Here is a 15807-nt window from a genome sequence, read left to right as displayed (position 1 = left end):
GGGGGAGGTACCAGAAGGAGTGGACCGATATATTCCGTCTTCGCCCCAGACCTTGGATTAATAAAAATATTGGAATATGCGAAATTTGAAGACAACCGAATCAGATTTTATAAGAGTTGCAATTATTCAAGAGTTGTAATACCTGCCCTTTGTGGGCCAGGTACTTGATGGAACTGATCTAGAACTGACACAAATATTAGGATTTGTAAAGCTGGAGCAAAATCGGTTTATCGGTTTTCTTTTTGTGCAGGAAATATATTTTTTGAAAATTGTACCGAGTGTACCGTTATTGCCCATCTCCGAACTCGATCTAAGTTTGACAATAATATTACGATGTACCAAGTTTGGACCAAATCGGATACTCCCTTCGAGAGTTATCGTGCGCACCAGTCAGCCAGACGGATGGACGGACGGACATCGCTAGATCGACTCCAAATGTCCTAAAATGGGTTTTGTCCAAAGAGACCTAGGGTCTAAAACCGTTATTTCCACTAGGCACGTTTTGACCGTATCAAATGATATATATACCCTCTGTAGCCATATGACTCAGGGTATAAAAAAGTGTTGGAGAACCCCACCACTGATCGCCTAGATGTTGATGTATGACGGGTATGAAGCACGAGAAGAAATTGTAAAGGTTTACTTCAGCCAGGGTTCTCAATACAAGTATATAAATCATACGCAACAATGTACTCTAAATACCAATTAACACTGGTCGTACACCCTCGACCAAACAAGAGGAAAAGGTTACGAGATAGCAGTTATCGCATGTTGAGAACAAAAACAATACTATTTTTTTCCGTTTCATAAGACGCTCAAATCCCCCAAACGACTCATCACAAGATGCTGCTTATTTCGTCATACAAAACTTTTTAACGACCTGTTTTTTAATAACATTTTTTTTGGCGGGTCGGCCAAGCACGTGCTATTAATTATGAAGTCAATAACATAATTAGAATTGAAATAAAAAAAACACAAGCAAATAAATAAATATTTAATTATTGGAAAAAATAAGAAGAAATAAAATATGAGAATATACTTCCATGACCAAAAAAGAACCCCTCGTAAAAATTTTTAATGAGGCGAAAAACTAAACAGCTGTTTCGGAATGGGGAATTGCGTGTGAAATGTTTTTTTTTTTGTTTTGTTTCTCCTCTGGTTGTTTGTTTGACAAACATAATGACATCAACACGCGTTCTACATACATACCTATGTATGCGTGTATGTGAGTATTTGTAAAGCTTGTTCTTGTATTTTTTATTGATTATGTAAATTTTCCACGTATTTCCCCAATATTTTCCTAAACTTAAACCTAATTGTTTTAAGTAAAACCAATACAAATTTACAATGACACACACCCATACTCGTAACTGTAAAAAATCCTTTCAGCCAAAGAGGTATTTTCTTATTGTAATTTCCCATCCATTACCCTTTCTCGCTCTCACTATCTCTCGTTAATTGTTCTCTTTCACTTTCATTGTTGCCATCGTTGGCGGTCGGTTGTTGTCATCGTTGCCGTTGCCGTCGTCGTTGTTGTTGTTATTGTTGTATTACGTAGTTCAAGTACACAGCACAACAAACTTGTTACATATCTATCGGCTCACACACAAACCACTTGCTGTGCTTTGGCGTGGTGTTGTTTTTGTTGTTGTCAAAATGTTTAATATCTACTTACCGTTATAGTTTGTTCGTGCATGTCAGAGAGAGAGTGTGTGTATATGACAGTTGGTTGAATTATGTTGTTGCTGGTGGGTGGGTGGTTGGTTGGTTGGATGGGTTAAATGGGTGATAGAGGTGGCGGCATACCCAGTGGTTGCCATAGCTGACTGGCTGATGATGACGATGACGACGACGACGGCTCGTGTTGTAAAGACAGCAGTCAGCCTTGAACTTCGTAGTTCTGGAAGGTTGTTCGAAATGACAAAACAAAATAGAAAAAAATGACAAAAACGACGACAACAAACATTTATTCGTACCTAGGATATGTATTAAAAAAAGTACATACCTATATACTTACACACATACGTACAAAAAAGATATATAGGAACTTTTATTATATACTCCTATGAACCGATATTTACTTAAATAGATAAAAAAATTGGTGGGAAAAGAAAAATCAAAATATTTAGTTAAATATTTTTGAAAGAGAAAAAAAAAACAAAGAAGTACTTTATCTAAATTTGTACTCTATGGAAAGCGATGGGTACGTAGATATGTAACAGAATTGAACAAAACTACGTTAAAGGGGGGTCTTCAATAGATCGACGACCTGTAAGAGGTCTACTAGAAATAGAAGGCACCATGCATGCATATAAGGAAAAAGTTGTCTTGAAATAGAAGGCCTTCAAACATCCTCTGAAGATAGAATGCCTTTAAGGATTACAGGGTGAGATAAAAAACCTCCAACAAAGTAAAACGTCATATTTTTTACATGTTTTTTCTAATTTTATTGAATGAAAGCAAAAAATGTCGGAAATAGCATTAAATTTTATAATAAGTTTAGATTTGTTCGAATCGGTCACCTTTGGCACGAAACGGCCAATCACGCCGTCACACGCTGCCCGAATGTTGCTCTGCGGTATTTTGGTCCATTCCCGGCGAAGCGCTTGCTTGAGGTGATCGACACTTTGGTATTTTTCAGTGCCTGCCAACCTTGCTTTTTAAAATACCCCTGACACAATAGTCCAACGGATTGGTATTCGCAGATTTTCGTGGCCTTTGTGCTCTGGGAAATGAAGCGACGAACCTAATTTTGTAACCATTCTTGGGTGGCGCGTGCTGAGTGCGATTGTGCTAAGTACTGTTGGAATCTGCCAAGGTCTGCGTCCAAAATGTTTGCGTGCCCAAGACTTTAATACACCCTCCAGAATAATTCCGTGATAATATTTGTTTCGCGGCATTTATTCTGATGCCACGGTCGATCGGAGAGCAACAATCGGCTGTTATGGCGGCCCACATTATCACTATGGCCAGCGCTTGGGTTCTGTTCTGGTGGCCAATCGAAGGTGCACATTTTCAGCTGACCTCTTTGGCGATAATATTCGGCATTTAATCTGATGCCACGGTCGATTAATACGAGCAGAGAGGGACCATCGGGTGTTATGGCGGACCACACCATCACCATGGCCGGCGCTTAAGTTCTGGTTGCCAGCCGAAGGTGCACATTTCAGCTGACCTTCCTTTCCTGATTGTCGGTGCCAATTTTTCAACCAAATAAGCTATAATATGTCATTTTGGGTATATGGGGGGTTAAATTACTCTTCTCCAAAAATATGTCATATATTTATAGCCCCTTTATCACGGGGTTCAATACGTTCTTCGACCTCATCAATGTATTTTTTTCTTAATTATCGTAATTATATTTACTCCACTTTAATTAATAATTAATCCAAGAAGAAAATTGTTTTAGCCCATTGTGCTTGTAAGTAGTACTTTCCCTTTTCGCCTGCTATAGTCGTGCTCTTCCAACAGCAATGTTTACAAAATAAAAACAAACATCAAACAGTGTTGTCAATGCTGATAAACTTCATCGATGGAAAATCACCAAATGTTTATAAGACTTATAAGCATGGTACAATAAAAAGGTAAGGTGGAGCTACCAGCTGACTACAATTTTTTTTCTAAGTGTGTCCGACTTCTGCCAATTTTGTGTATGTATTTGTTGTTTCGAAAAATTAATACAGAATATTTTCAAAATCAATGATTGGAAAATGCGTAAATTGCGAGACGCGCATTAAAGCTATTCGCTACTTCTGCCATGGAATTGAAAGATATAACTGTTTAGATCATATTTTTGAAAGAAAATCCATTAATTTCATTCATTTTCCCGCTGTTTAACTGATTTTAAAAATAAAGAAAAAAATTGAATAAATGAAAACAACTTGTTGTATGCAAAGGAAGCGGGCATAGCCTCAGGGCTGTATTTCTGTAGTTTTCGAAGCTGCTCTTCCTCCTTATTGTACCATGCTTATAAGTATTCGATTTTCAAGATTAATCTGACGTTTACACAAGACAAAAGCAATTGTTTATTTTTAAACAATATAATCTTACCACAAAATATGGTAGAAGAATACAGATAGATGCATCAACACTTGAGAACATTGATATGTCAAAATTTTTGCAATATGTGTTTCAAAAATAACTAGATTTTTATATGTTTTCATATACGACATCAATCGGAGGTTGTTAAGATATGCATTTTTCAATAATTTTTACGAATTTAAATAATTTTTATATTCAAAATCTTTAATTGCAAAAATTGGTTTAACTGCTCATTGTCCTAGCAGTTGTGTCTCGCTATTTATCAAATAACAAATATTATACCCTCAGCCATATAACTAGAGAGGGTACATATAATTTGCTACGGCCAAAATGTGCCTTTACGCTTTTAGACCCTAGATATCTTTGGGCCAAATCCGGTACAGAACATTTGGAGTCGATCGATATCTGTAATAATATATAGTATACAACTGTCGGCAAACCCGACTAATACCTTTAACCTTGTTTTTATATCTAAAATACTTACGTATTTTAAAAAATAACAAATAATCTACTATTACCGGTGTGCTTTGCACCTGAAAGCAGTTTCGAATTTCAATTATATTTTCTGGACAAACAAGTAAAAAAAAAGAATTTTAATATCAAATTAGGAATATTTTCTTACGTATTTTCGTTCCTTATACTTGTCCAACTGCAACTAAATGATACTTTGAAGCTAAATTTAACCATTCCATTTATTCACACTCATTTAACAAACATTGGGCACAAATACCTACGCTTTTAAATATCGCCAAGTTGACAACACTATTTACATTGGAATTCTCCCTCTGTGTTTTCTACTTCAAAACTCTCTCTCTCTCGCAAAACGTCGTCGGTCGGTCGTCGTCGTCGATATGCACAACAACAAATGACGTAGTGATGTCATCAGAAATTATTTAGTTTTTCTTTTTTCTTCCAATTGTCCGGGTGTTGAATTTTCTGTCGTGCGTGCGCTAGTTTATTTGGTGAACAAAATCAACATTGAATGAATTTCAGGAATTCTCTTCAATTAAAGAAATCAAAAAGGTGTATATTCCAAAAAAATATGGAAATTTCAATAAATTTGTGTGCGATTATTAATAGAAAAAATAAACAAAAAAATATTAAACTAATGATGCTGATTAAATATGTTTAATGTAAATAACGGCAAATTGTGTATTCATTTGCAAAAAAATAAGAAAAAAGTAAATGAAAAATATATGTACATATTTGTGCAGAGTGATGTTGTTATTGTTTTTGCTGCTGCTGTTGCATTATTATTATTGTTATACAGAGAATAAGAGTTAAGCAGAGAAAAGAAAATACACTTTTTTTTGCATAAAATATTTGTTAATTTTGTGTGTCTTATAAACTTAAACTTAAAATTTGGAAAATGTATAATATACTTACAACAGATGCAGTCACTCTCAGCTGGTCTTGCCTGGTCACGAATAAAATTCTCTTCCCTCCGCCTTGTTTGTGGCAAACAAAGTTTGCGGGCAACAGTTTATTTAAGACCACCCCCTAGCACCTTATGACAGGAATAACAAAAATTATAAAAAATATTGAATTTATAAAAACTTTTACGACATTGTTTTGGTGCTTTTAATATTTTCCATTCGTGCTCTTAATTGTTTGCAAAGTGGTCCGTCCGTCATATTTTCCCCCACTTTGCTGAATGCATTGAGTGTTGCATAGGTGTGTGTTGTGTGATGTGTATGTTTTTCTTAATTCATTACGTCACTTGCTTACGAAAACATTGTGAACATAGCTACCTTTCTACTTTTGTATTACGTTTTGGTCTTCTTCTCTAATCTTTGCAACAAACTACTACAAATCATAAAAAAAGATAAATTCCACATAAGTATAAACGGTTAGGTGTTTTATTTACCTCCCCCTTTGGCTGAGCGCAACAACAACAACACCTCATTAATTCACCAACATACAGTCATGTTCTTCGTACTCCCTCTCTCTCTCTCTCTTTGCGTATTGTTGAGTTTTGACGTTACCAAATGATGAAGAAGCACCGTTCTTTATTTCTTCTTAATACATACATACTATATATTTATTTATATATGTGTACATACCAACTACATGTCAAATTGGCCTATGATATTTCTCTCTGGATATGTGTAAGATACGTAACAACGAAAAGAGGATAAAAGGAAATGGGCGAAATGAATAAAAACAAAGAAATAAATACAACTTGAAAGAAAACGTATTGGTCTAGAAAGCAGAAAAGAGAGGTGTGTGTGTGTGTGCGCATAGAAAACATATAAACACAATGAAAGCTAATAATGATCAAGACCATGATGGTGTTAATGTCGATGATGATGATGATTTTGCTGTTGGCTACGAAACAAACGACGACATACGTATCATCCATATCACCACATTCTACATCGTCGTCGTGTATACGTTAAACTTCAAACCAACACACGACATCGTCGTCATCATCATTCATTGTCGTCGTCGACGACGGTCATATTTGTTAGAGAGCAACGTCATGACGTCATTTCATAAAAATAACAACACACAGTCTGCCAATCCGACCGCCAGCCATCTAGTCATAGTGGTGTTTTGAATGAATATCAAGCAAGCAAGCCACAAAACTTGGTTTGTTTTGTTGATATTTTTTTAGTTCTTCTTTCATTCGTGTGGTAAATTGAACTCCTATTGGAGGAATTGAGAACAAATTTAATTCTCTTTTCCCCATTGCTCTCAGTGTTGCCTAATGTCAGTTATTAATTGGTGAGTGGTGCAAATAAGACAAATGTTGCAAAAGTAAATAATAATTTGTAAAAAATTAAATAAAATGTATTAATTTACCATCGGAAGTGTTAAAATTGTTACCCAACACTTTCTTCCAATGAGAGCAACACATTTTTTTGCGTGCACATGATGCACAAATCCAATTGGAAGAAATGTAAATGCTCCTTGGGGCGTCGGAGGAGTTATGAGCCGGCAGATTACTCTTTGTATACAAAAGGAATGAGTCCCTGGGTGTGATTTGGTGTTGTTTACAATTAATTTAACATTTTTTGTACTAAAATTAATCAATTTTTTTTAAAAATTTCTATGTATTTGCTCCAGTCGGGATTGAGACCCCAAAAATAATGTTTTTGAATCAAACTCTCAAACTCTCAAACTCAATTCTTTAAGAAAAATTTTTTTTCATTTTCTCAATCATCCATTTTCTCAAATTCAATTCTTTAAGAAAAAATATTCTTCCTTAGAAATCATTAACAACCTTACTATTGTAAAACTATATCTCAAATGCCCAGCACGAGTACGTTTGAAGGGCCACATCCTTTTTATGAAATTTTTCATAATCAATATGCCGAGTGGCTGGCTGCTCTATGACCTCGATAGTCTGACAAATTCCATCTTCGAGGTCTTGCGAAGACTGTGGTCTCTTGGCCCTATCTTTCGCTTGCCACCCAAAGAAAGGAATCGTGGCAAGATCTCACAAGTTCTCGGTAGCCAATTTTGATTGAGACCCCAAAAAATAATGTTTTTGAATCAAAATACAGAGAAAAGTGTTTACTCGTCATCCATTTTCTCAAACTCAATTCTTTAAGAAAAATTTTTTTTCATTTTCTCAATCATCCATTTTCTCAAATTCAATTCTTTAAGAAAAAATATTCTTCCTTAGAAATCATTAACAACCTTACTATTGTAAAACTATATCTCAAATGCCCAGCACGAGTACGTTTGAAGGGCCACATCCTTTTTATGAAATTTTTCATAATCAATATGCCGAGTGGCTGGCTGCTCTATGACCTCGATAGTCTGACAAATTCCATCTTCGAGGTCTTGCGAAGACTGTGGTCTCTTGGCCCTATCTTTCGCTTGCCACCCAAAGAAAGGAATCGTGGCAAGATCTCACAAGTTCTCGGTAGCCAATTTTGATGTGAGATCTTGGCGTGGACCTTATATTTCGCTTGCCACCCAAAGAAAGAAGTCGTCCCAATATCTCACAAGTTCTCGGTAGCCAATTTTGATGACCTCTTCTACAGATAACACAGTCCGGAAACATACCCCATAAAAAAGCGATAGTTTCGATGCTTGTGTGACAAATTGTGTAGTCTTGTTGATAGTAAGAAAAATGTGCATGGTCATAAAAGATCCGATCATAAAAAATCTCGATAGTAAAATCCCTTCAGTATCAAATCTGTCCAATCCCACTTTCGGAAAAGTAAGGTGCAGGACCTCCCCAAACCATAAACGTTGAAAATGGACAATCCTTTCTACAATGCCTTTTAGGATTGACCAAGCCCCGGATGTGTGACACATATCGTAGTATTGTTGAAAGTAAAAGTGTGCGGATCATGGTCATCCAAATCCGATCATAAAATCCATTCAGTTTTAAAACTGCCCAATCTCACTTTCGGAAAAACAAGGTGCAGGACCTTTCAAAAGCATTAAAGTTGAAGATGGGAATGTCCTCTCTACAATGTCTTTTGGGTTTTACCGAGCCCAAGGATGTGTGACACATAACGTAGTCTTGTTGAAAGTAGACAAAATGTGCAAATCATGGTGTTCCGACTCCGACCATTCTAAATCTTGGCAATGCAATCCATTTGGAATAGAAACTTTTCAGTCTCACTTTCAGAAATATAAGGTGCAGGAACCTTCCAAACCATTAACGTTGAAGATGGAACTGTCCCCTCTACAATGTCATTTCTTGATAGCGCAATCCATTCACCATCGAAACAATTGATCTAACCTCACTTTGGAAAAACAAGGTCCTGAGGACTTCGACGAACTATAAACATCACTAAAAAGTCATACGTTGAGGATGGATAAGCTTGTCAACAATATCTTTTTGGGTTTCTCCTTGGCCCAGATGTGGCGACGATTTTGAATGCAGATGTATCCTCCAAGAACTGGAACTTATTAGTGAAAATGAATTTCGCATAATTTTCATGAATTTCCACCATTTCGACTAGCTTGGGTTTTTGTGTTAACCTTTAACTTCTGAGGTGGTGGTAAATTTTACCCTCCCTTCACATTTTCTTGAAATTCTCTATTCTATTACAATGAATAAAAATTTTGTTTACATAAAAAATGTTGTTTTTTTACTTATTGTAATTTAAAATATACAAGCTTACTTTTAAAAAACGAATTATTATCAAATAAAATTTTTAACAAAGTTTTTTTTTTCTGTAATATTTAAAGGGTTAAAATTTACCACCACGTTATAAAATATGTCACCTCAGAAGTTAAGGTTAACAGAGTCTTAAGGCCCAAGTCTTTATGGAAAATACAATGCAATTACTTTTGTGAAATTCCTAAATTCAAAAAACGACAAGAAAGACGGATCAAACTATAAACAGCACCAAAGATTGAGGATGGCTATTCAGCGAAGATGATTTTCTGATAGAATTACGGATCATTTTTAAATGTTTCAAGGGACCAATCAGCCAAGATATGACTCTATTGATGACCGACCGGCTTGGGTCTGGGAGCTAACTGAGACTTAAGGCCTTAAGCATTTAAGGAAAATACGATGTAATCACTTTTCGGAATTCGTATTCAAACAACGTCGAGAATAGAACAAAACTGAATTTTCTTTTAAACTTTGGACTACAGCAGCAATATTATCATTTGTTCTTCTGCAACGTTAATGGGTTTGATGCTTCGCATCACTAACCTATAGTTCTATAGTTTTACGACCTGTGACTGCAAGATTTTCACAAAGTTTTAAATTTTTTTAACTATTTGCCAACCTATTAACCGTGAAAACAAAATGCCAAATTACAAACACTATGACTAACTTATATTAACCCGGGATAGTCACGAAAATATCGCTAAAATAAGTGCGGTCGAACTTTTTGCACAATACTCAATGAAAACAAAAAAAAAATGAATCAAATGCATTGAGAGTAACTGAATGAACATATGCGACATTCCATCTATAAGTATAGAAGCATAATGACAGATCGTATGCGTCATAGTGCGATCTTATGAATACGTTTTCATTTTGCAAAATTCATAAGGCCAACTTCAATGGCAAAGCTGAATACAAAAAATGCATGATCTCCTCAAAACGCACAAAAAAAGCGTTAATGGATTGGGATATGATCTTTTTAAAAACACACACACCTTTTTCCAATGAAACATACACATATTCAATGGTGACTGTATGGATAATAAAATAAAAAAAGGAAGTAGTAAAGCTATCTACAGGATGAGATGAAAAACTGCAAACAACTTCAGACTGCTGTCATTTCTAAGCCACTCGTCCGACAGCTGTTAAAATTATTTCAGTGACAGCATATTATATTGTTTAGAAGCGTACAAAAGCATAATGGTGAGAATTTTCCAGAGAAAAGTTATTCATAATGGAATTCAAGCGGTATAGTGTGATCTCTTTATTTTGGGCTGGAAAACTACAAATGGCTATCGTTAGAGAGCATTTTAATGTGAATAAATCTTTTGTGCCCCTTACCATCGCTCGTTGCCGTGATACTGGACGGAAGAAAACAGCAACATCAGCATAAATTGTTCGAAAAGTAAAGACGCGAATTGATCGAAACCCCCGTCACAGTGGCCAAAAAATGGCTCCTGAGCTGAACATATCGCAATATTCCATTCGGCAAATATTGAAAAATGAGCTCGGGGTAAAGCCATTTAAATTCCAAAAAGTGCAAGAACTTACACGGCAACCGAAAGAAAGTAGACTCAAAAGAGCTAAAGAGTTGATTCGCTTGTCCGAAAGTGGTGAACTGGCAAATTTGATTTTCTCCGATGAGAAAACATTTGTTGTCCAGCTGTTTTTAAACAAACAAAATGATCGTGTTTACTTGCCAAAGAGGTCAGTTGAAAATGTGCTCCTTCGGTTGGCCACCAGAACTCAAGCGCCGGCCATGGTGATGGTGTGGGCCGCCATAACAGCCGATGGTCGCTCTCCGCTCGTTTTAAATGCCGAAATGCCGATGACGACTGTGACGAGAAATTCATGTTGATGTGGTGTGGTGGTCATGATGATGATGATGGCGTTAAGGCAAAACCAAAAATAAAACAAAAAATAAATAAGGCAAACACCAACAACATACCTACCAAAAGAAATACCACAAAAGTGTCATTTTTGAATCATTATTTTTGTTGTAGAATGTTTTTTATGTTCGAAGATATTTTTTGTGGGGCTTTTTTCGAGTGAGTTTGTTGTAAAACAATGTCAATGAATTTTAGATGCAGTTGGTTTGAAAAAAAAAAAAAACGCACACATCGAGGGAGATTGGTATGGTGTGCTATGGAAGGAAATATTTTAAGTTGTGGCATAAAAATAAATCAGGCATTTTTGAAATACTTATTAAAATACCCATCTCTTAAATGTTACAGATACTGTCGTAGCCCTACTCTTTTAAGAATAGGAACTTGAATATGTACAACTCTTCCCATGGATCATACAGGTGTGTGTGAGAGTCCCATTACCATTTCGAAATGTTTTGGATAATATTGGGGTTTTCCAATACATCTCCATATCCGTTCCATAGAAAAGCCACGTTGACTGGATAAGTTCATTTCTAAATCGTATCTGGGGCTCAAAAGCCTAAGACTCATAGATCGTCTTCAACATGTGCCTCTTTGATGGTCGGACGGGTTAATTGGAGAGATGATTAATTATTTTTTCTTATGATCGGATTTTTTTAATATTGATCTGGAAAACGTTTTCTTTTAACAAAAAAGGAACTTTATGCGCTCTTACGAGTCTCATTTCCTCTCCAAGAGGTCATCGATTACCATTGCTACACCTTGCTACATTCTTCCTTTTGGGGCTACGTGAAAGATAAGGGCTACGCCAACAACACAGCATGACCTGACCTTTCACATTTTTTATATCCTCCACCATAGTATGGAGGGTATATTAAGTTTGTCATTCCGTTTGTAACACCTCGGAATATATATTTTAGACCCCACAAAGTAAAAATATTCTAGCGATCGACTGTGGAAATCACTCTAGCTTCCAAACGAAATGAAGTAGGTTGATAAAATTTTACTCAAATGTATATTATGTCTCCAGGACTTTTGGTATTGAAAATGGGCCATGTAGATCCACGTTTTGGTATAGCCCCCTTTATATAATGGTACCTCCCTTTTTTCGGTATTTTGGCGATTTTAGCGACATTATTCACCGGAATTGTTTCAAATTTGGTATTTGAAGTTCTTAATGGATACTACAGCCTATGACAGAAAATTGTCTGTGCCGGTCCACGTCTTCGTATAACCCCCATATAAAGGTACCTCCCGATATTCGGTATTTGGCTGATATTAACGACATTATTGACCAGAACTGTTTCAAATTTCGTATTTAAAGTTCGGAATCGTTACTAAATCCTATGACAAAAAATGACTTATGCAGGTAAGTCAGGGGTATTTTTCGTCGCATTTTTTTTTTTTTTTTGAATTGAAAATTTTCAACTTTTTTTCCGCTTGGTGGAGGGTATAAAAACTTATCTGCCATTTTTACTTATTACGTACTAAAATTGTTCATTTTTTAAGATCTTATGTATGTATGCTGGTAAATCTCAGTCAGAGATTATACCCTTAGATTTGAATAAGAAAAAAAATTGTGAAAAAAATTTTAGAAATCATTTTTGGTTCGTCATGATGGAGCTTTTCGGAGGATGCTTGGACAAGTTAGTTCACTTTCCTCAGGAACATATAAGAATATTGATGTAGCAGACCAATGGCTTGAAGAAATCCCAGTTTGTCCATCATTTATGTTCCGTCTTTTTATACCCTCAGCCATATGGCTTGAGAAGGGTATATATATGATTTGATACGGCCTCTTCGAAATAAACCCTAGGTCTCTTTTTGGACCAAATCCGTTTCAGGACACTTGGTGTCGATCTAGCGATGTCCGTCTGTCTGGCTGGCTGGTGCGCACCATAACTCTCGAAGGGAGAATTCGATTTGATCCAAACTTGGCACATCCCGATATTGTTGTTAAACTTAGATCGAGTTCGGAGATGGGCAAGATCGGCTCACACTTTCTGGTACCACCCACACAAAATGTCAAGATTTTCAAAGAAAATAATTTACTGCACAGAAAGCGAAAGTATAATCCGACTTTTTCCAATTTTGCAAATCCAAATATAGGGTGAGATAAAAAACAGCAACAAAAGCAAAAGCCATAATTTTTACATTTTTTTTTTTACATTTTATTGAATGAAAGCAAAAAATGTCGGAAATAGTATCAAATTTTAGAATAAGTTTATATTTGTTCGAATTGGTCATCTTTGGCACGAATTATGGCCAATGAAACCATCACACGCTGCCTGAATGTTACTCTGCGGTATTTTGGCCTATTACCGGCGAAGCGCGTGCTTGAGGTGATCGACAATTTGGTATATTTTAGTGCCAACCTTGCTTTCCAAAATACTCTAGACACCATAGTCCAACGGATTGGTATCCGGAGATTTTGGTGGTCATTGTGCGCAGGAAATGGAGCGTGGAACCTCATTTTGTAATTATTCTTGGGTGGAGCGTGCTCAGTGCGATGGTGCTGAGTCCTGTTGGAATGTCCAAGATCTGCGGCCAAAATGTTTGCATGCCCAAGGCTTTAATACACCCTCTAGAATATTTTCGCGATAATATTCGACAATTATTATGATGCCACGGTCGATTAATACGAGCGGAGAGCGACCATCGGCTATTATGGCGGCCCACACCATCACCATTGCCGGTGCTTGAGTTCTGTTCTGGTGGCCAACCGAAGGTGCACATTTTCAACTGACCTCTTTGGCAAGTAAACACGATCATTTTTTTGTTTACAAACAGCTGGACAACGAATGTTTTCTCATCGGAGAAAACCAAATTCGGCAGTTCACCATTTTCTGCCATGCGAAGCAACTCTTTAGCTCTTTTGAGTCTATTGTCTTTCTGTTGCGGTGTAAGTTCTTGCACTTTTTGGAATTTCAATGGATTTACCCCGAGAACATTTTTCAATATTTGCCGAATGGAATATTGCGATATGTTCAGCTCACTGGGACGCGGGTTTCGATCAAGTCGCTTTTTTACTTTTTGAACCATTTCTGCTGATGTTGCTGTTTTCTTCCGTCCACTTCCACTTACTTGACATATGTCGGGCTACGCTACCAGTATCACGGTAACGAGCGATGATACGAGACACAAAAGGTTTATTCACATTTAAATGCTGGAGTGCTCTAACTATAGCCACTTGTGGTTTTCCAGCTAAATATAAAGAAACAAACTATCACGCTTGAATTCCATCACGAATAACTTTTTTTCTGGAAAATTTTCACCAACATACTTTTGTACGCTTGTAAACAATTTAATGAGCTGTCACTGGAATAATTTTAATAGCTGTCGGACTAGTGGCTTAGAAATGACAGTTGGTTGCAGTTTTTTCATCTCACCCTGTTTGAATATATTGAATATATAATATCAACTTAAAAATGATGTAAAATATCATCCCCAAATTCCCATACGCCCCTCATATTTAGTTTTGTTGTCTGTTTTTGCTGTGTTCCGCTGATATTCGTAATTTTGGCGTTTGTGTTTGTGCTCATTGAGAGTCAACTACTAAGCTGGGTTGTCACGAGGTGACTCATATCCACTAAGCCTCATTTGTTGTGACGGCGATGACGACTACAACGACGACGATGGAGGCAACAACTGGGGGCTACTAAACCGATCGCAATTTGTGAAGAATTTTTGTTTATTTTTCGTTTCAAGTTTTGAAGAAAAAGTTAAACGTTGTCAACAAATTGTGTGTGTTTGTTTGTGCTTGGTAAAGCAACCACAACAATAACAACAAAATTATAATTAATTCCTAAAAAAACAAAAACAAAACAAAAATTACGATTTCTAATTCTTCTTTGGATTTTTACTAACATTTCTTTCCCCCTCTCATTGTTTGTCTTTGCAGTTTAAATTAATAGAACTTCAAACTGGATAATTTACAAAGTTACGTCATTGTTTGGACCTCGGCTGTAGGAACAAAACCACCGCTGTATAAGAAACCTAGACAAAATCACCACCGATTACGTCCCCGTCTAATTAAATTCGAGCCAGTCTAAGTGAAAAGTCGCCGCACAATTGTGTGTGTGAGTCTGTCTGTGTGTGTGCACATGTATGTGTGTTTTCGTAGACCTGTATTTTGGCCTGAAACAACAAACCACACTGCACAGAGTCAGATTTGTTGGGAATTCAAATTTTGAAAATTTAAGATCGATTCGACGAGTAGCCCAGACCGTAGCTAGCAACAGCAACACCACCTGTTCTAAGACTTAAGAATCGGGTGAAGCTCCCAAAACAAGGTAAGCTGTTGTTCGTGTGTGGCCGGAAAGGGCTCCAAGTCGGCCGTTTAGTGGGCAAAAGAAAAGTGCCAATATCAAGAAACTAGTCAAACTGAAGCAGTTGTCGGAAGACGTTACGGTGCTGTTGAAAATCGAAAAAATGGACAGCATCGTCGAGGAGAACGGCAACTCCTCGAATAACATAGACGATACAGCGGGCGGTGGCAATGGTAGTGGCGGAGGTGGCGGCGGCGGTCACAATCTATCCATAACATCATCCTCACAACAACCTGCCACGGTACAAGCGACACAAATGAATCTATCAAACTCAAATAGTGTACAACAACAACAACAGCAGCAGCAGCCACCACCTCCTAGCCAACAAACACCGGTACCGGTGCCGATATCGGTGGCAGCGGCCGCTGCTGCGGCCCTAGCAGCTGGTTCTGTTTTGACCACTACCTCCAACGTTGTACAATATTTACCAACTCCACATAGTTTGCCCGTAAGTGTAACCTTT

General features: G+C 36.9%; 1 protein-coding gene across 5 annotated transcripts in view; it reads left to right on the top strand.

The window, feature by feature from the left end:
* Positions 1 to 15807, top strand: part of LOC101888107 (cyclic AMP response element-binding protein B) — a 51839-nt gene that overhangs the window by 24598 nt on the left and 11434 nt on the right. For 2 of the 5 annotated variants that reach the window (XM_005176116.4, XM_005176113.4), the window contains exons 1-2: positions 4926 to 5064; positions 14918 to 15792. In XM_005176116.4, coding sequence (XP_005176173.1) covers positions 15448 to 15792 — 345 coding nt within the window. In that variant the 5' untranslated portion in view covers positions 4926 to 5064; positions 14918 to 15447. Of the gene's footprint in view, positions 1 to 4924; positions 5065 to 14758; positions 14780 to 14917; positions 15793 to 15807 lie in introns of those variants that run through there. The other 3 variants (XM_020039263.2, XM_005176114.4, XM_059122155.1) reach the window with 3 other exon arrangements.

This window comes from Musca domestica, unplaced genomic scaffold (assembly GCF_030504385.1).
Source record: "Musca domestica strain aabys unplaced genomic scaffold, Musca_domestica.polishedcontigs.V.1.1 2, whole genome shotgun sequence".
Lineage (NCBI taxonomy): Eukaryota > Metazoa > Arthropoda > Insecta > Diptera > Muscidae > Musca > Musca domestica.
Note: the sequence above shows the minus strand (reverse complement) of the source record. Positions and strands in the feature narration are given on the sequence as shown.